The sequence below is a fragment of the Penicillium alfredii genome, assembly GCF_028826965.1.
Source record: "Penicillium alfredii strain IBT 34128 chromosome Unknown utg000004l_segment0_segment0, whole genome shotgun sequence".
Lineage (NCBI taxonomy): Eukaryota > Fungi > Ascomycota > Eurotiomycetes > Eurotiales > Aspergillaceae > Penicillium > Penicillium alfredii.
The window spans coordinates 3583064-3596821 of NW_026622701.1; the positions used below are offsets into that span (position 1 = coordinate 3583064).

The window sequence follows — 13758 nt, forward strand, 5'->3', positions numbered from 1 at the left end:
TCGGGCGGGCATGGCGGCCCGCAACCTACTTTGATCACACGCTCATCCTGTTTTTGTGAATAGGCTCCGAGCAACCCTCCCTGTCTGCTGGCGCTGAGTTGGCAACGCATGGCGTTGCATCCACACATGAGCCGGCTCCTACATCCCAATCATCTACATGCAAGCCTATCAAGTGTCGTTTTTTCACAACCAAGAAAGGTGAGTACCTGATGAAAAGTTTATCTGTCAGAATCTTTTGATGTTTTGGGAATCTGCAATTTTTTGGGTGGGACAAAATGCGTACGAGTGTATTTCAGATACGGATGGTTTCTGTCGTTCGGGTCTATGTACACACCTTCTATGAAAGTCATACCATGGCCTTCGATTAGAGGTATTGCTCTATTTGGTGCTGCTCGAGATGGCAGAGCAAATGCAATATGACTGATGTTTGCTTCTACTATGTCATTGCGAATTGTGACCTTGTTACCCTGTGGCAATATTAAAAGCTAACATCCCAAGGATGTCGCTCTGGGTCGGCATGCCCATATATGCACGATGTTTCAGCGCTTGAGTCCAAGCAGCGACAATCTGGACAGCAGGTTGAATCGCGAACATCAGCTGATGCGCCTCAAAGTTCAACCTCGGGTGTAGATGCTGGGATGCAGAATCTATCCATAAAGGAAACCCAGCCCAAAGACGTCCCTACAACCTCGAAGCTGGCACAACTCAAGAGACCTATTTCGAAGACAGAACAGGAAAATCCAAGAGAGTTCCAAATCAACCAGCTGCGGCGACGTTTTCGCCCACAGGAAAAGACCGATTATCAAGGCTCTACCTTGACCTTCGGTTTAGTCCCTTCGGACCCTGATTTCCCATTTGAGTTGGACAGATTGCAATGCATTCTTCACGTCCCACACTCCTATCCGGAGAAGGGCCGTCCTACGCTTGCGGTCAGAAATCCTGAAATGGAATCTGCATACCAAGACAATGTAGCCAGGGGCTTTGACGATATTGTGGACTTCACCTTGCGGACGAACAACCGAGGAACTCTGCTCAACTGGGTGAATACTTTGGACCGGCAACTTGAACGCTTGCTCACCACTTTGGAGAGAGGGCCAAAATTGAAGTTTGTTGCCAATGTTGGCAACGGAGTTGTGGCCAAGGATTTTGCAGGTGTCTCAGGAAACATCCAGGAACAGACACCCTTGTCTCAGCCTACAGGAACAGGAACTTCGGCTGTGCACGCTCAAAACCTCAGACCACAACCCGCACCACACAAACATACAGCCGAAGAAAAGGCTCGGGCTGAAAAGAGAAGAGCAACAGAAACAAAACAAATCGAGGCCCGGCTTGGGAGACTTCCTCTTTTCCAAAAACGGGCTGATGGCATTTCGTTTATCATTCCCATTCAGCCAAACAAACGAGACCGCCTGCCCATATCTCTTCAGGCACTGAAAACCGTGAAGCTCTCAGTTCCTCAGCTTTATCCTTTGGAACTGAGCTCAATTGAGCTTCAGGGAGTCAACAGCACAGAAGCCAAACCTGTTGAACTAGGATTTGGCCAATGGCTTGAACAAAACTCCCAAATGAACCTGGTGTCACAGATCAACTACCTGGCGAGTAACATGCACAACTTTGCCAAAACACCAGTTCCAGAAGAACCCGAGATTCCTCCCGAGATACCTTTCGAGCCCAAGCCAGATGTGCCTCCACAGCTGCCTGCAGAAACAGGTCCAGCTGAAGACAACGAAGATCGGCCGCATCTTCATGTCATCCCTCGCCCACCCGAGTGGTCAGTCCCAGACCCCAACAGCAACGGCGAGTCTACTGGTGAATCCAGCTACGAAGATGACTATTCGGATGAGGAAGAGGATGCAGAAGATGGCGGTGCACCTGTTCCTGCCATTGTGGATAGTGCTCCTGGACGCGGGGTTGCACTGTCTTTCCCGTTCTTGGAGCTCTACGGAATCGAGCTTCTGGAACTCATGAATCTTTTTGTGACTGTTAAATGCGTACGGTGCAAGGAGTCGCTGGATGTCAAGAACGTACCCCAGGCCAAGGATCAGAATGATGTGGCGCCGAAAATGGAAACATGCAAGAAATGCGCCAACCCCATGAGCATTGGTTGGTTTCTTCTTTCTTTTGATTTTGTTTACAAATAGCTCATGTGTTGCATTACAGGATTTCAGAGACAGCTGATGCATGCTCATGCAAACCGTGCTGGATATCTGGATTTGGATGGCTGTACGATTGTGGACCTTCTTCCAAGGTAAGAATTTCAACGATCTATTGCCGTGGCAGCCCGCTAATGCCGTTGATAGCAACTTCATTCCGACCTGCGCAGAGTGCTCAACTGCACATCCTGCACCAGGGGTGTCTGCAGTTCGCGGAGAAAGCGCCATGGCGATATGTCGCCAGTGCCATCGCAAAATGGGTGCGTACCAGCGAAATTGGCTTCGTATTCGAGTGCTAATGTATCGAAATCATAGTCTTCAAAATCCCCGAGGTAAAGTTCCTCGTGGTGGGGACCGCAGCAAGTGAGTTTACCTTCCTTAAACATTGTCCATCCTCAATCTTTATATTGGGGGCCTATTGTCCAAAGAATGAGTGCTGATTGGAATATCAAACAGTTTCTTCCCGCGGCGCCCTTCCTTTGAAGAAGGTCAGTGTCCTACCCCCTATAAACTCCGACCAAAACTGACTGTCTTTATAGCCCAAGGAGGTCCTGGGAATTGTCGCTGGCCAAGAGCTTCCACGACGAGGGCGCTGCTCGCACTACGGCAAAAGCTACCGTTGGTTCAGGTACAGGCCACCAACCGGGTTTGGAATTGAAAAGCATACTGACACATACCAGATTCAGCTGCTGTGCCAAGGTCTTTCCGTGCGATAAGTATGCTTACTACATGTGGTCATGAAATAGCACAAGAAACAGTATACTGATCGGTGTGCGTAGATGCCATGATGCCGAGACAGACCATCCAAACGAGCACGCCAACCGAATGATTTGGTATGTCAGCCCTTCCGATTGAAGGACTACCAATTCGCATATTGTGTTAATGATGAACTAACTCTGGATAGTGGCTTTTGCTCCCGAGAACAAATCTACCGCCCCGAAAACTGTGGCATCTGCAGAGCAGTACTCATCGGCAAAGCTGGGAGTGGATTCTGGGAAGGAGGAAAGGGAACACGGAACAGAGCTCTCATGAGCCGGAAAGGCATGACCCCCATTTCCTATTGGAGTCCACTGCATTATGCTGATCGGTGATAATACTAGACCCCCGGAAGTATAAGCGGCGCGGCGGAACCGTGCCTGGTGGCTCGAGCTCGTCCAAACGAAAGTAGATGGGAATGGGGTCTACATGACTCGGGAGGACAGCTCCAGCTCTGGTTGAAATTCAATCAACATCGGGAACAGCGAGGTCCTTGGATGTCTTTGCGTATGCGTGCCGGTGGCATGATATTGAAGCAAATGTACAAACTCCGCTGAGAATTCAAATGCAAACAAATTACCCCCTATCATTCTCGAGGCCTGGGAATCATCAAGCTTTCCATTATTGGCTCAGACCAAATTCCCTCTGAGCTCCTGCTCTCGCTCGATAGCCTCAAACAAGGACTTGAAATTGCCGGCTCCGAATCCTTCGAAGTTATGTCGCTGGATAATCTCGATGAACACGGTTGGCCGATCCATCAGATGCTGTAACACAAATCAGCATCACTGTTTTTCACAATCTCAGGAGGCGCTTCGAATACACATACCTTGGTAAAAAGTTGTAAGAGATATCCCCCTTCGTCAAAGTCAATCAGAATGTCCAGGCTTCTGATCGTCTCAAAGTCTTCTTTCAGCACCAGACCAGACTTCTTGAGTCGTGCCTGCATATCCGTGTAATATGTTTCCGGGACTTTGATGAACTCGACTCCGCGCGCTTTGAGATTGGTGATGTCGCGGATGATGTCGTCTGTCAGGAGGGCGATGTGCTGCACGCCCGCCCCGTTGTAGAAGTCGACATACTCCTCGATCTGGGATTGTTTCTTGCCCTTGGCTGGCTCGTTGATGGGCATTTTGACAATCTCGTTGGGAGAAGCCATGACGATGCTCTTGAGTGCGGAGAATTCACTATGGACATCAGTGTCAGGGACTGGGGGTTGCTAGAGGGCTCGCAAAAACTTACGTGCAGATCTGGCTGTCATCGACCGACCAAAAGCGATGGAAACCAAGTGCCTTCTCGTAGCTAAAACCACCAGTGTCAGTAAAGGTCTTCTAGTGCTCCTCTCATCGCAGCGCAAACTTACTATTCACAGATCTTGTCCATCTCATCCCAATCCTGATTCCCAACACAGTGATCAATCCGCTTGAGATGGACCCCAGGCAGCCACTTAGTGATAGGATCCTCACTCCTAAGCTGTGTATTATACCCGGGCAGAAACATGCCATGGTACTGGTGGCGCTCGATGAGCGTATGCGTCGTCTCGCCGTAAGTCTGGATCGTCGCCACTTTGACATGGCCGTCATGGTCCTCCAGCACCTTGGGCTCGGCGATCACCGTAGCGCCGTTCTTGACGGCAGCAAAAAACACCGCATCGACATCATCCACCTCGAAAGCAACATCTTTCACGCCGTCGCCGTGCTTCTCGAGGTGCCGGTGTATCTCGCGCAGCGTGTCCTGTTCTTCGGCGCTGAGACGGTCGGCCTGGTCCAGCGAGCGCAGCGGCGATGTTAGGATGAATGTGATGTCGCCGTTGCGCACGACGTGCGAGCACTGGCTGCGGTTGCCGGTCTCCAGACCTCGGTAGGCCACGCGTATGAATCCCATCCGGGTGATGTAGTAGCTTGCAGCTTGTTTGGCGTTGCCGACGTACCAGTGTACATGGTCGTAGCCCCGGTAACTGGCTAGTGAGGATGAGCCGTGGGTTGTAGATGCCGGTGGGCTACTGGAGATGGCTGATGGTGCCATGCTGAATGGGTTCTATTGTTTCTGTTGTTTTGTGTGCTGGTTTCCGATCTGTGGTGAAGAGAACGATATTCATCGGATTGCTGGATGATGACTACCTCTAGCCTAGGCCACATTCTCTTCCTTTAATACACAATTCACCATCCTCCGCTATCCGTGGCCATCGAGCGGATATCCGAGTCCTTCGCGTGCCGTCGCCACTTCGGGTCGTGGGAAATTGCCTGAAATAGCCGCCAACAGCCGGGCCTGATATCATCGCTGGCCAGGTCGGGAGTGAGTTGCATAGTAGTCGGAATAATTCTTCTCAAAATACTCTTCTCATCGAACTCGCTGAAGGTAACAAGAAAAAAAAAGAACCCTCATTCCTCTTTATTCTGGTGGTTGCCACATATCGTTACTACGAATCCATCCAACAATCACCATGACCACCATCGCCCCAACCCGGCCCTCGTTGACATCCAACGACGCCGCGGTCCTCCAAGCACTCTTCGACGTTGAATCCTCTCCTTCATCCGGCATTAGAATTGACCCATCGCTCCCATCATGGCCATCCGGCTTGAATATCTCCCAAGCAGACCTGGCGTCGCTGCAACAGCGCGAGACGGAAATCATCCGCAAGCTACAGTCCAGCGAGACGCCAAGCCAGGAATGTGTCCAGTCTGCACTCAATGATCTTGACATCCTCCTCGATCAATACCCGACCTACCCATCGGGCTATACCAACCGCGCACAAACCCTACGCTTGCTGGTTGACATACTGCACCAAAGCCACGACACGCAAACCCTCGAGTCGAATTCAGATTCAGAGTCTGAGGATACTCTGTTCACTCCCGAAACCACAGACCTATCATCCCGCATCCTGGCAGATCTGGGCCAAGCCATCACGCTCGCCACGCCCGCCTCGCCCGCTGACCCGGTATCATCTGTGCAGGCCCGACTCTTAGCTGACGCACATACGCACCGCGGGTACCTTCTTCTCAAGGCAGCAAGGAAGAGAAAAACTCCATTTGGACAGGACGATGCTGCAGCAGCCGGGCCTGAGCGTTTGCGCGGGCTTGGAGCCGATCAGCTCGAGGAGATGGCGAGTCGGGATTTCTTCTTTGGGGGGCGCTATGGTAACAAATTTGCGCAGCAGCTGGCAGTTCAGACGAATCCGTACGCGAAAATGTGTGGAGCTATTGTTAAAGAGGCGATGCGGAAGGAGGTGGAGGGTTAAGACAGCTTCTTACCTTGTGCATGATATTCTGATTTGATTCGTTTAATATAAATTACGCGGATGTCAACCTTGAAACGACAAATGCTTTCCATAAGCTTATTTTGGTTTATTCAGGCTATTTCGGAATTATGCTAAGATGAAAGAGTAGAAAAATACACTCGCGCAAATCCATAAGCCACGCAGCGCTCAGGCCTTCTTGTTCGGGTTCTGGAAGTGCCGCTTCAAGGGCTTCCAGCTGTGTTCGTTATACTCTTCCTGTACCTTCTTGCAGGTCTTGAGGCCCCATTCTGAGACTCCGACCATGAGAGAGCTGCAGCGACGATCAGAAATGGAAACTCTGAAAAGGGCATATAACACTCACCTCTCAAACATAAAAGCCATACTGCCATCACCAACCTTCTGAGGCTTCAGCTCGGCATTGCTAGCTCCCTCAAATGCATCCGAGTCCGGCCCGTGTGCACTCATCACGTTGTGCAAACTGGCGCCAGCAGGCTGGAATCCACCGCCCGTCTTTGCATCGTAGTTCCCACAAATGAGACCCATGAACTCTGACATAGTGTTGCGGTGGTACCACGGCGGACGGAAAGTTCCCTCGGCGACAAGCCAGCGAGGTGGGAAAATGACAAAGTCTGCGATGGCAGTGCCGACGTGGTCCGATGGACCGGTCAACACCGTGTAGATCGAGGGATCGGGGTGGTCGAATGAGACAGACCCGATCGTGTTGAACCGGCCCAGGTCGTACTTGAACGGGTAGTAGTTGCCGTGCCAGGCGACAATGTCGAAGGGCGTGTGGTCCTGGCGCGCGGAGAACAGTGTGTTGTTAAACTTGCTATACAACCGGTACTCACTGCGCTCCTCTTCGTCGTCGAAAGCAGCCACGGGTGCTTGGAAGTCGCGTGCGTTGGCGAGACAATTGGATCCGATAGGACCGAGCTCGGGGAGCTGGAAATGGCCTTGATATAGCTCGCAAATGTAGCCACGCACGGGGCCCTCGGGAAGAGTCACACGGTATCTACTGGAGTCAATTGAGGGCCCAGCAGCAGACAGAAGGAAGAGCTACTAACCGAACACCACGAGGAATCACGCAGATCTCGTTCGGACGAAGCAGGATCCGGCCAAGCTCCGTTTGGATGTCCAGCAATCCATGCTGAGGTACGATCAGAAAGTCGCCGTCGGCCGAGTAGAACGCTTCCTTGCCCATATCCTTGCCTGCCGCATACAGCAAGATGCCCAACCCACTTTTCATGGTCGGGTCTCCAGATCCGGCTACCAGATGCAGACCATGAACCCAGTCGACCTTCTCATCCAAGTCGAAAGGATTCCAGCGCAACTGGTTGGGGATATGGTGCAGTTTGTGGGTCTCTGTGGTCATCCTAGTGTGATACGAATCGGCATCTTCGGCGACGAAGTTCTCGTGAGCAGCCGCAGGGAGAATGCGGTAGACCCATGTTTGCTTATTCTCATGGCGGGGAGCTGTAAATGCCGTCCCCGAGAGCTTCTCGGCGTACAGCCCATACGGCGCTTTCTGCGGAGAGTTCTGGCCGATGGGGAGGGCGTCCTTGATGGCCTCGGTCCTTTACGCAGGTCAGTGGGAGGTTCTACTGGATTGACTGCAACACTTACTCGTGATACGAGTCGAAGCCAGTTTGGTAAATATAGGGATCAGGATGAGTGAAGTTGGTGACAGGCATGATGATGTGTGAACGGTTGCTGTGGGGAGGAAGCCAGCGCTGCCTTTGTAGTCAGAGACACCATCACCTCGACCAAGGAAGCCACTTGTGCAGCATGCAGGATGCCAACGTCACGCAAGATGCGCGGGAATCTCCATCCGCGATTATCCTCCACCTCCTCTTCGGCTGTTCTCCCCGCGCCGATTGGAGGACCCCGTGCGGGCCCATTCCGCCCTTCGGAATGACCCCACGAGGAGTGCGCAGGGCAATCAGTTAAGTTCGCCGAGCTCGCAGTCTTGTCAACTTTGTCAATTCATCTGTTGATACACTCCTTCAGTATGGCATCGTGGCTCCAGATCCCCAAGAACTCGCCGTTCTCTTTGGCCAACATCCCGTTCGGCATCATCTCGGCGCAGTCCGCCTCGCGCGTACCTGCCATCGCCATCGGAGACTATGCGTTGAATTTGAGCGCCTTTGCTTCCTCGGGGGGTTCTCGCAGCTTCCTGCAATCCAGTCACACCTGGGCGTCTTCAGCCAGCCTACGCTGAATGCCTTTGCCGCCTTGGGTCGCCCTGTCCACCGACAAGTGCGCGAGTATCTACAGAACATTCTCAAAGCCGACACCTCGTACCCGCAGGTGTTGAAGGAAAATGCATCGCTGCAGAAGTCAGTACTGCTGCCCCTGTCGCAGGTGACGAACCATGTTCCAATGCAGATCGGTGACTACACTGATTTCTACGCCGGGTTGAACCACGCCTACAATGTTGGAGTGCTGTTCCGCGGACCGGAGAACGCGTTGCAGCCAAACTACAAGCATTTGCCCGTGGCTTATCATGGCCGAGCCTCGTCAGTCGTGCCATCCGGCACGGGCCTGCATCGGCCAAACGGTCAAATCCTGACCAACCCGACTGCCAACCCCAAAGTGCCCGCCTTCTCCCCTTGCAAGAAACTCGACATCGAGCTGGAGCTTGCTGCCTTCATCAGCACGCCCAATGACCTCGGCACACCTGTCCCAATTGATGAGGCCGAGGACCACATTTTCGGGTTGGTGCTGATGAACGACTGGTCCGCACGCGACATCCAGGCCTGGGAGTATGTCCCGCTGGGCCCCTTCAACGCAAAGAACTTCGGCACGACCATTACCCCGTGGGTTGTGCTGATTGACGCCCTTGAGCCCTTCCGCACCGAGGGTCTGGAGCCCGGCAACCGCGAATCTCTGCTCCCGTATCTGCGCGAGAAACGCGCCGCCAATGCCTACGAGATCCCACTCGATGTCGAGATCACCAACCAGGGCGGCAAGCCCACTCAGATCTCGCGCAGCAATGCTCGCAACCTGCTGTATTCTTTCTCACAAATGGTTGCCCATCACACTATCACTGGCTGCAATTTGAACACTGGTGATTTGCTGGGTTCTGGTACCATTTCTGGTACGGAGCCTCACACTGAGGGTAGCTTGCTGGAGCAGACTAACGGGAAAAACCCGCTGAAGTTGGCCGATGGCTCGGAGCGACTTTTCCTCGAGGACGGCGACACGGTTGTGCTGCGCGGTATGGCTGGTACTGAAGGGAACTATGTCGGCTTCGGAGATTGTGTCGGGACTATCCTGCCTGCTCATCCGCTGCCATAAAATGGTGTTGTTCAATTCCATAGTTGCGAAACAAATATGCAATGACATACAAGAGCTGGTATGATTCGACGAGTTGAAAACATTGACCGTACTTCCTCCAGTGCCATAATCGCCAACCAACTACCTAGAAGTATGGAAGTAAACCAGAGTCATGGTCTACTCCTGGCTCACGCGAAACTCTTCAGGCGTATCCGGCTGCGTCCTCCAATGCCCCTTTCTCACCGCATCCTCACTCTCCAGATTCTGCACAATCACGCTAGTCACCGGAAACTGACCCAAATCCACCCCCACGCGCTCCGCACCCCAAGCAGCAGGCACCAAACACAGATCAGCAAAAGTAATCCGATCCCCAACACTGAATCTGCCCGCCGAGCTCTTCACAACAGCCTCATAAGCACGCAACCCATCCTCAATCAAATCCTTCGACCACGCAGCCCGGTCGGCGCCCAGCGGCGCAACCCGCTTTAAGATCTTGAGATTCGTCACCGGCTGAACATCGCAAGCGATAATGGACGCCAGCGTGCGAACCAGAGCCCGCGACTCGGGGTCCGATGGCAGTAGAGTGGGGCCTTTGTCGGGGAAGGCCTCGTCGAGGTACTCCAGCGCCGCGAGAGACTGAGGGATTGTTACTGGGGCGGCGGAACCACGTTGGATGACTAGGGCGGGTACAGTGGCTGAGGGGTTGATGGCGCGGTGGGCCGGGGTGGATTGCTCATCGCGCAGGAGGTTGACGAAGACCGGGGTGAAGGGGATTTGTTTGAGGTGCAGAGCGATGCGGAGGCGGGCGGAGCAGGAAGAGCGGAAGTAGGTGTAGAGTGTGATGTCGGCCATTTTGTTGCTGAGCGTATACTCTTGTTGGATAATGGATAGAAAGAGTAATAAAGGTTATGCGGGGGTTGGAGAGATTATTAGGGTTTCAGAGTATATCACTTTTGTCTCTCGTGCTACGTGACTCCATAAATGACCGCCCGCGGAGTGTTCATCCCGTCGACAGAGTAAATACTCGGAGGCGCGTATCTTCAGACTGGCGATGCCCCGCGGAATTATTCCCGCCGTTTTTGGGCCGACAACAAGCGCTCCGCCATCAGCTGTGTGCTGGTCATCGAACCCCTGGACACCATCATCTCTTGTGTGCATGAGCTGAAGCATTTGGTGGGAGAGGCTTTGCGACAGAGAGTCTGGAACCTTGGATACCTCTTCTAGTCGTCTCAACACTGGTGAAGATAGAGGGCCATACGATGTCAACAGAATCTGAAGCGCGAAGACGATCACGAATGTCCTCTTTTTGGGGGGTTTTGTGGCGTCAGGATTTTCTGCTAAGAAATGTCGATTAGCTTTGCGTGTATTGTGTTTTGCTATGAGGCTTACCCGGTGACATTTTTCCAAAATTCTCCCTGAAATTCGACCAGACGAACAGAGTATTCCGTAGGCATCTGTGTAGTTAGATCAATCTCTGGGTTCTTGTCGAAAGCAGTTTGTAGTTTTCTCAACGTATGTGCATTGAATTTCGCGGCCTTGGACTTGGGGGCTATCGAGATGGCCGACTCATCGTGGCCTCTTTTTGAATCCCTCGTGGGTAATTGCGTACTAGATTTCTCCCCGTGGCCCGAGTTATGATTTTCCAGTCTTGCGGCCTTGGGTTCAGGGATTGACATGCTGTTTGAGTCAACCAAGCTTCTTTGATGGTCTTGCGCAACAAAACCCGTCGCCTACGCAAAATCCCCGGTAATGTTAAGGCTCCAGTGGAGGCGTCGGATCGTTCTCTGGGAGGCATCTTCAAAGTTGCCCTAACCAGGCCTTGGAGACTTCTGATCGACCCAATCAGCTTCTTCGTCACTATCTACTACGCCGTCGTATATACCCTCCTCTATATGCTTTTCAGTATCTATCCCATTGTCTTCAAGCAGAAGCGTGGATGGAACGCCGGCGTCGGTGAGCTACCACTAGTCGGTACGGTCATCAGTGCGTGTCTCGGTGGCCTGGCGCTGTTCAGCATCAGCCAAGTAAACCAGAAAAGGGCCGCCCAGAACCACAAACCAGTTCCAGAGGATCGTCTTCCTAGTGTCATGTTCGCCGTGACGATAATTTGGTTCGCATGGACAGCGCAATATAACTCGGTCCATTGGGCCGTGCCAACCGTGGCGGGCACCTTCCTCGCAAGATCAATCCTGCTCATCTTTGTGATCTTCATAAATTATATCATCGACTCGTACCTGATGTACGCTGCCTCTGCCGTTGCGGCCTCCCCACTCTTCACGCAATACATATTCGACTCTCTCGGTGTGGGCGGGGCTGGCTCGCTCATCGGGGGCATCGGCCTACTGCTGATGCCTATACCTTTCGTCTTCTACAAGTATGGCGCTGCTATCCGGGCGTGGTCAAGTTTGCGCCGATGGATGAGTCGCCGCATCCCCCTGCTGATGAGGAGAAGGCTGTTAATGACGGATTGCCCATGCAGATCTCTAATAAGGAGCAACTGGTTGATGAGAACTCTGGAGGCGCAGGCGAGTAAATTCTCTTTGCCGCGGTACGCAGTGCCGTGTAATAGGAAGGCTAATAGGTGAAATTATAATGTTGTTGTGTATTTGACTCGATATAGATTTGAAGAAGCAATCAAGTCGAAAAAAGGGCTTCATAACGCAATCCCTTTTTTATTATCCAATACACATTCTGTGTTTTTCTTAAATAGAGGACAATAAGAGAATAATTTGAAAGTTCGAGCCCGATCGCCACAATCGTCCGCTGTATCTGCTATACTGGCTATTTCCTTGCTTCCCTCGTCCAATGCCATTGTTCACAGATGAAAATGTCCAGATACAGTACGACACAATCAGCGACTCTCTCATCCCATAACCAATTGCTGGTCATCCGACGCCAACATCCCTAAATACCACAAAGCAAGTAGAACCGTGAGCTGCGGCCGATCCTCTCCTTGACCACAAGCATCCCAAGGGATAGAATCGGCTATCTCCACATGGCCCTTCTCAGCAAGCTTTCGGATTGGAACCAGCTCTTTGTCTGTGAGAATGAATCCAATCCGGGTGTTGCTCTGGGCCATGTACCGGTTTACCTCTGACAGAATTTGTTTGAACTGGACTCGGTCAAACAAGCGATGACTCTTTGGCATGTCACTCCACCATTTGGAGGATGGCTTAAGACAACCAGGAATTCGATCTGATCTGGTAGCCGCCGGTTGGCTTGGGTGGTCAAAGAATGCCAGGTCTGGGGTGTATGCTTGGGTGGTGTGAGCTAAATTCCCGCTTCCGAAATTGACAACGTTGTGTAGCGGTTGGCTGCTCATGGCCATCTGTTGGAAAGTGCAACAAAGGGATCGATTTACCCGGGAGTACAGATATGCAAAAGGCAGACCCCGAAAACCGGTTTCCCAGTTGGTTGAATGGGGAACAGACGATGGCATAGGGTCGTCGTAAATTCGAGCAGTGGAAAGAAGATCACCATGTTCTTGTACGATGGTGGCCAGATTAAAATTTGACCAATAGCCGACATATTTGATATCGGTGTGAGAATAACTTTGACTCGTGTTGGCTTGAGAATTTCCTTGTTCGAGGATCGGAATCGTAGGCGGTCCATATTGCAAGTAGGCGAATAGACTTATTTGGTTCGCCATGCCCTGCAGAAAAAGGGTTCAAAGTAGATGCTTGGAAGTACCCAAGCAACCACCTTGAAATGGCGAAGAGCTAAGAAAAAGACATATCACTTCTTTTTCTCTGTCTACTAGTGCTTCTTTATATTCACGCCTGCCCTGGGTTCGAAAAATTGGGTGCTATTTGTTGCACTAAATAAGCGCTCAGTGGCATGATCCCCTGAGGGTTTGTAACACAATATATTTCTACAAAAGATAATGACTGGCGCTAATCCCCTAGAATAGTAGAACGATCTTTATTTGAAACTGCTCAGTTGGGGCCTGAGCGAGCACGGCGGTTAATGTTTGGTTGGTTAGCAACCCATTAGGGACGCGAAGGCGCGCGGCTCCATCAACGCACCATCGGCTTTGACAGCCAGTAGTATTCATTTGCCACCTTAACCTGGATGTACAAAATAAATGGCCCCGGTGATCTCGTATTCCTTTGCTATTAGTCTGGATTGATACCCTCCACTACCCACCTTTTATCCTAGCACGACCTGTATAATCTGCGGTCCCTGAAATACGTTGCTTGTTATCGTCTCAGCCTATTTTCTTTATCTGTCGTATATAACACTCGAGAAACGGTAACTTGGCCCATAAATCCACCACGCCGATCTATAGACCTAGATTTCCAATCCTGATTCCCCTTGACATTAATATTGCCATAATTG

At 51.8% G+C, this 13758-nt stretch overlaps 9 protein-coding genes across 9 annotated transcripts; 4 read left to right on the plus strand and 5 right to left on the minus strand.

Moving 5' to 3' along the window:
• Window positions 1–65: 65 nt before the first annotated feature.
• Window positions 66–3244, plus strand: NUU61_003009 (uncharacterized protein; the record flags this gene model as incomplete). The annotated part of the gene is made up of 10 exons (XM_056653591.1): window positions 66–224; window positions 486–2103; window positions 2161–2248; window positions 2301–2413; window positions 2469–2516; window positions 2610–2641; window positions 2693–2781; window positions 2834–2869; window positions 2933–2986; window positions 3058–3244. Coding segments are annotated over 10 exons (2424 nt in total), but the record flags the coding sequence as incomplete, so codon positions are not given.
• Window positions 3245–3538: 294 nt separating this feature from the next.
• On the minus strand, window positions 3539–4931 carry NUU61_003010 (4-hydroxyphenylpyruvate dioxygenase family protein; the record flags this gene model as incomplete). The annotated part of the gene is made up of 4 exons (XM_056653592.1): window positions 3539–3673; window positions 3736–4093; window positions 4149–4208; window positions 4270–4931. 4 exons carry the CDS (start codon window positions 4929–4931, stop codon window positions 3539–3541), a joined length of 1215 nt encoding a protein of 404 aa, XP_056514659.1.
• Window positions 4932–5349: 418 nt separating this feature from the next.
• On the plus strand, window positions 5350–6144 carry hmgX (the record flags this gene model as incomplete). Its single annotated transcript, XM_056653593.1, has 1 exon — window positions 5350–6144. One exon carries the CDS (start codon window positions 5350–5352, stop codon window positions 6142–6144), a length of 795 nt encoding a protein of 264 aa, XP_056514660.1.
• Window positions 6145–6330: 186 nt separating this feature from the next.
• Window positions 6331–7835, minus strand: hmgA (putative homogentisate 1,2-dioxygenase (HmgA); the record flags this gene model as incomplete). Its single annotated transcript, XM_056653594.1, has 4 exons — window positions 6331–6454; window positions 6506–7156; window positions 7209–7718; window positions 7768–7835. 4 exons carry the CDS (start codon window positions 7833–7835, stop codon window positions 6331–6333), a joined length of 1353 nt encoding a protein of 450 aa, XP_056514661.1.
• A 317-nt stretch (window positions 7836–8152) lies between these two features.
• On the plus strand, window positions 8153–9441 carry fahA (fumarylacetoacetate hydrolase FahA; the record flags this gene model as incomplete). The annotated part of the gene is made up of 2 exons (XM_056653595.1): window positions 8153–8242; window positions 8329–9441. 2 exons carry the CDS (start codon window positions 8153–8155, stop codon window positions 9439–9441), a joined length of 1203 nt encoding a protein of 400 aa, XP_056514662.1.
• Window positions 9442–9597: 156 nt separating this feature from the next.
• On the minus strand, window positions 9598–10272 carry maiA (maleylacetoacetate isomerase MaiA; the record flags this gene model as incomplete). Its single annotated transcript, XM_056653596.1, has 1 exon — window positions 9598–10272. One exon carries the CDS (start codon window positions 10270–10272, stop codon window positions 9598–9600), a length of 675 nt encoding a protein of 224 aa, XP_056514663.1.
• Window positions 10273–10484: 212 nt separating this feature from the next.
• NUU61_003015 (uncharacterized protein) lies at window positions 10485–11096 on the minus strand (the record flags this gene model as incomplete). The annotated part of the gene is made up of 2 exons (XM_056653597.1): window positions 10485–10581; window positions 10810–11096. 2 exons carry the CDS (start codon window positions 11094–11096, stop codon window positions 10485–10487), a joined length of 384 nt encoding a protein of 127 aa, XP_056514664.1.
• A 27-nt stretch (window positions 11097–11123) lies between these two features.
• NUU61_003016 (MFS general substrate transporter) lies at window positions 11124–11953 on the plus strand (the record flags this gene model as incomplete). The annotated part of the gene is made up of 2 exons (XM_056653598.1): window positions 11124–11783; window positions 11825–11953. 2 exons carry the CDS (start codon window positions 11124–11126, stop codon window positions 11951–11953), a joined length of 789 nt encoding a protein of 262 aa, XP_056514665.1.
• Window positions 11954–12283: 330 nt separating this feature from the next.
• Window positions 12284–12748, minus strand: NUU61_003017 (uncharacterized protein; the record flags this gene model as incomplete). Its single annotated transcript, XM_056653599.1, has 1 exon — window positions 12284–12748. One exon carries the CDS (start codon window positions 12746–12748, stop codon window positions 12284–12286), a length of 465 nt encoding a protein of 154 aa, XP_056514666.1.
• Window positions 12749–13758: the final 1010 nt, after the last annotated feature.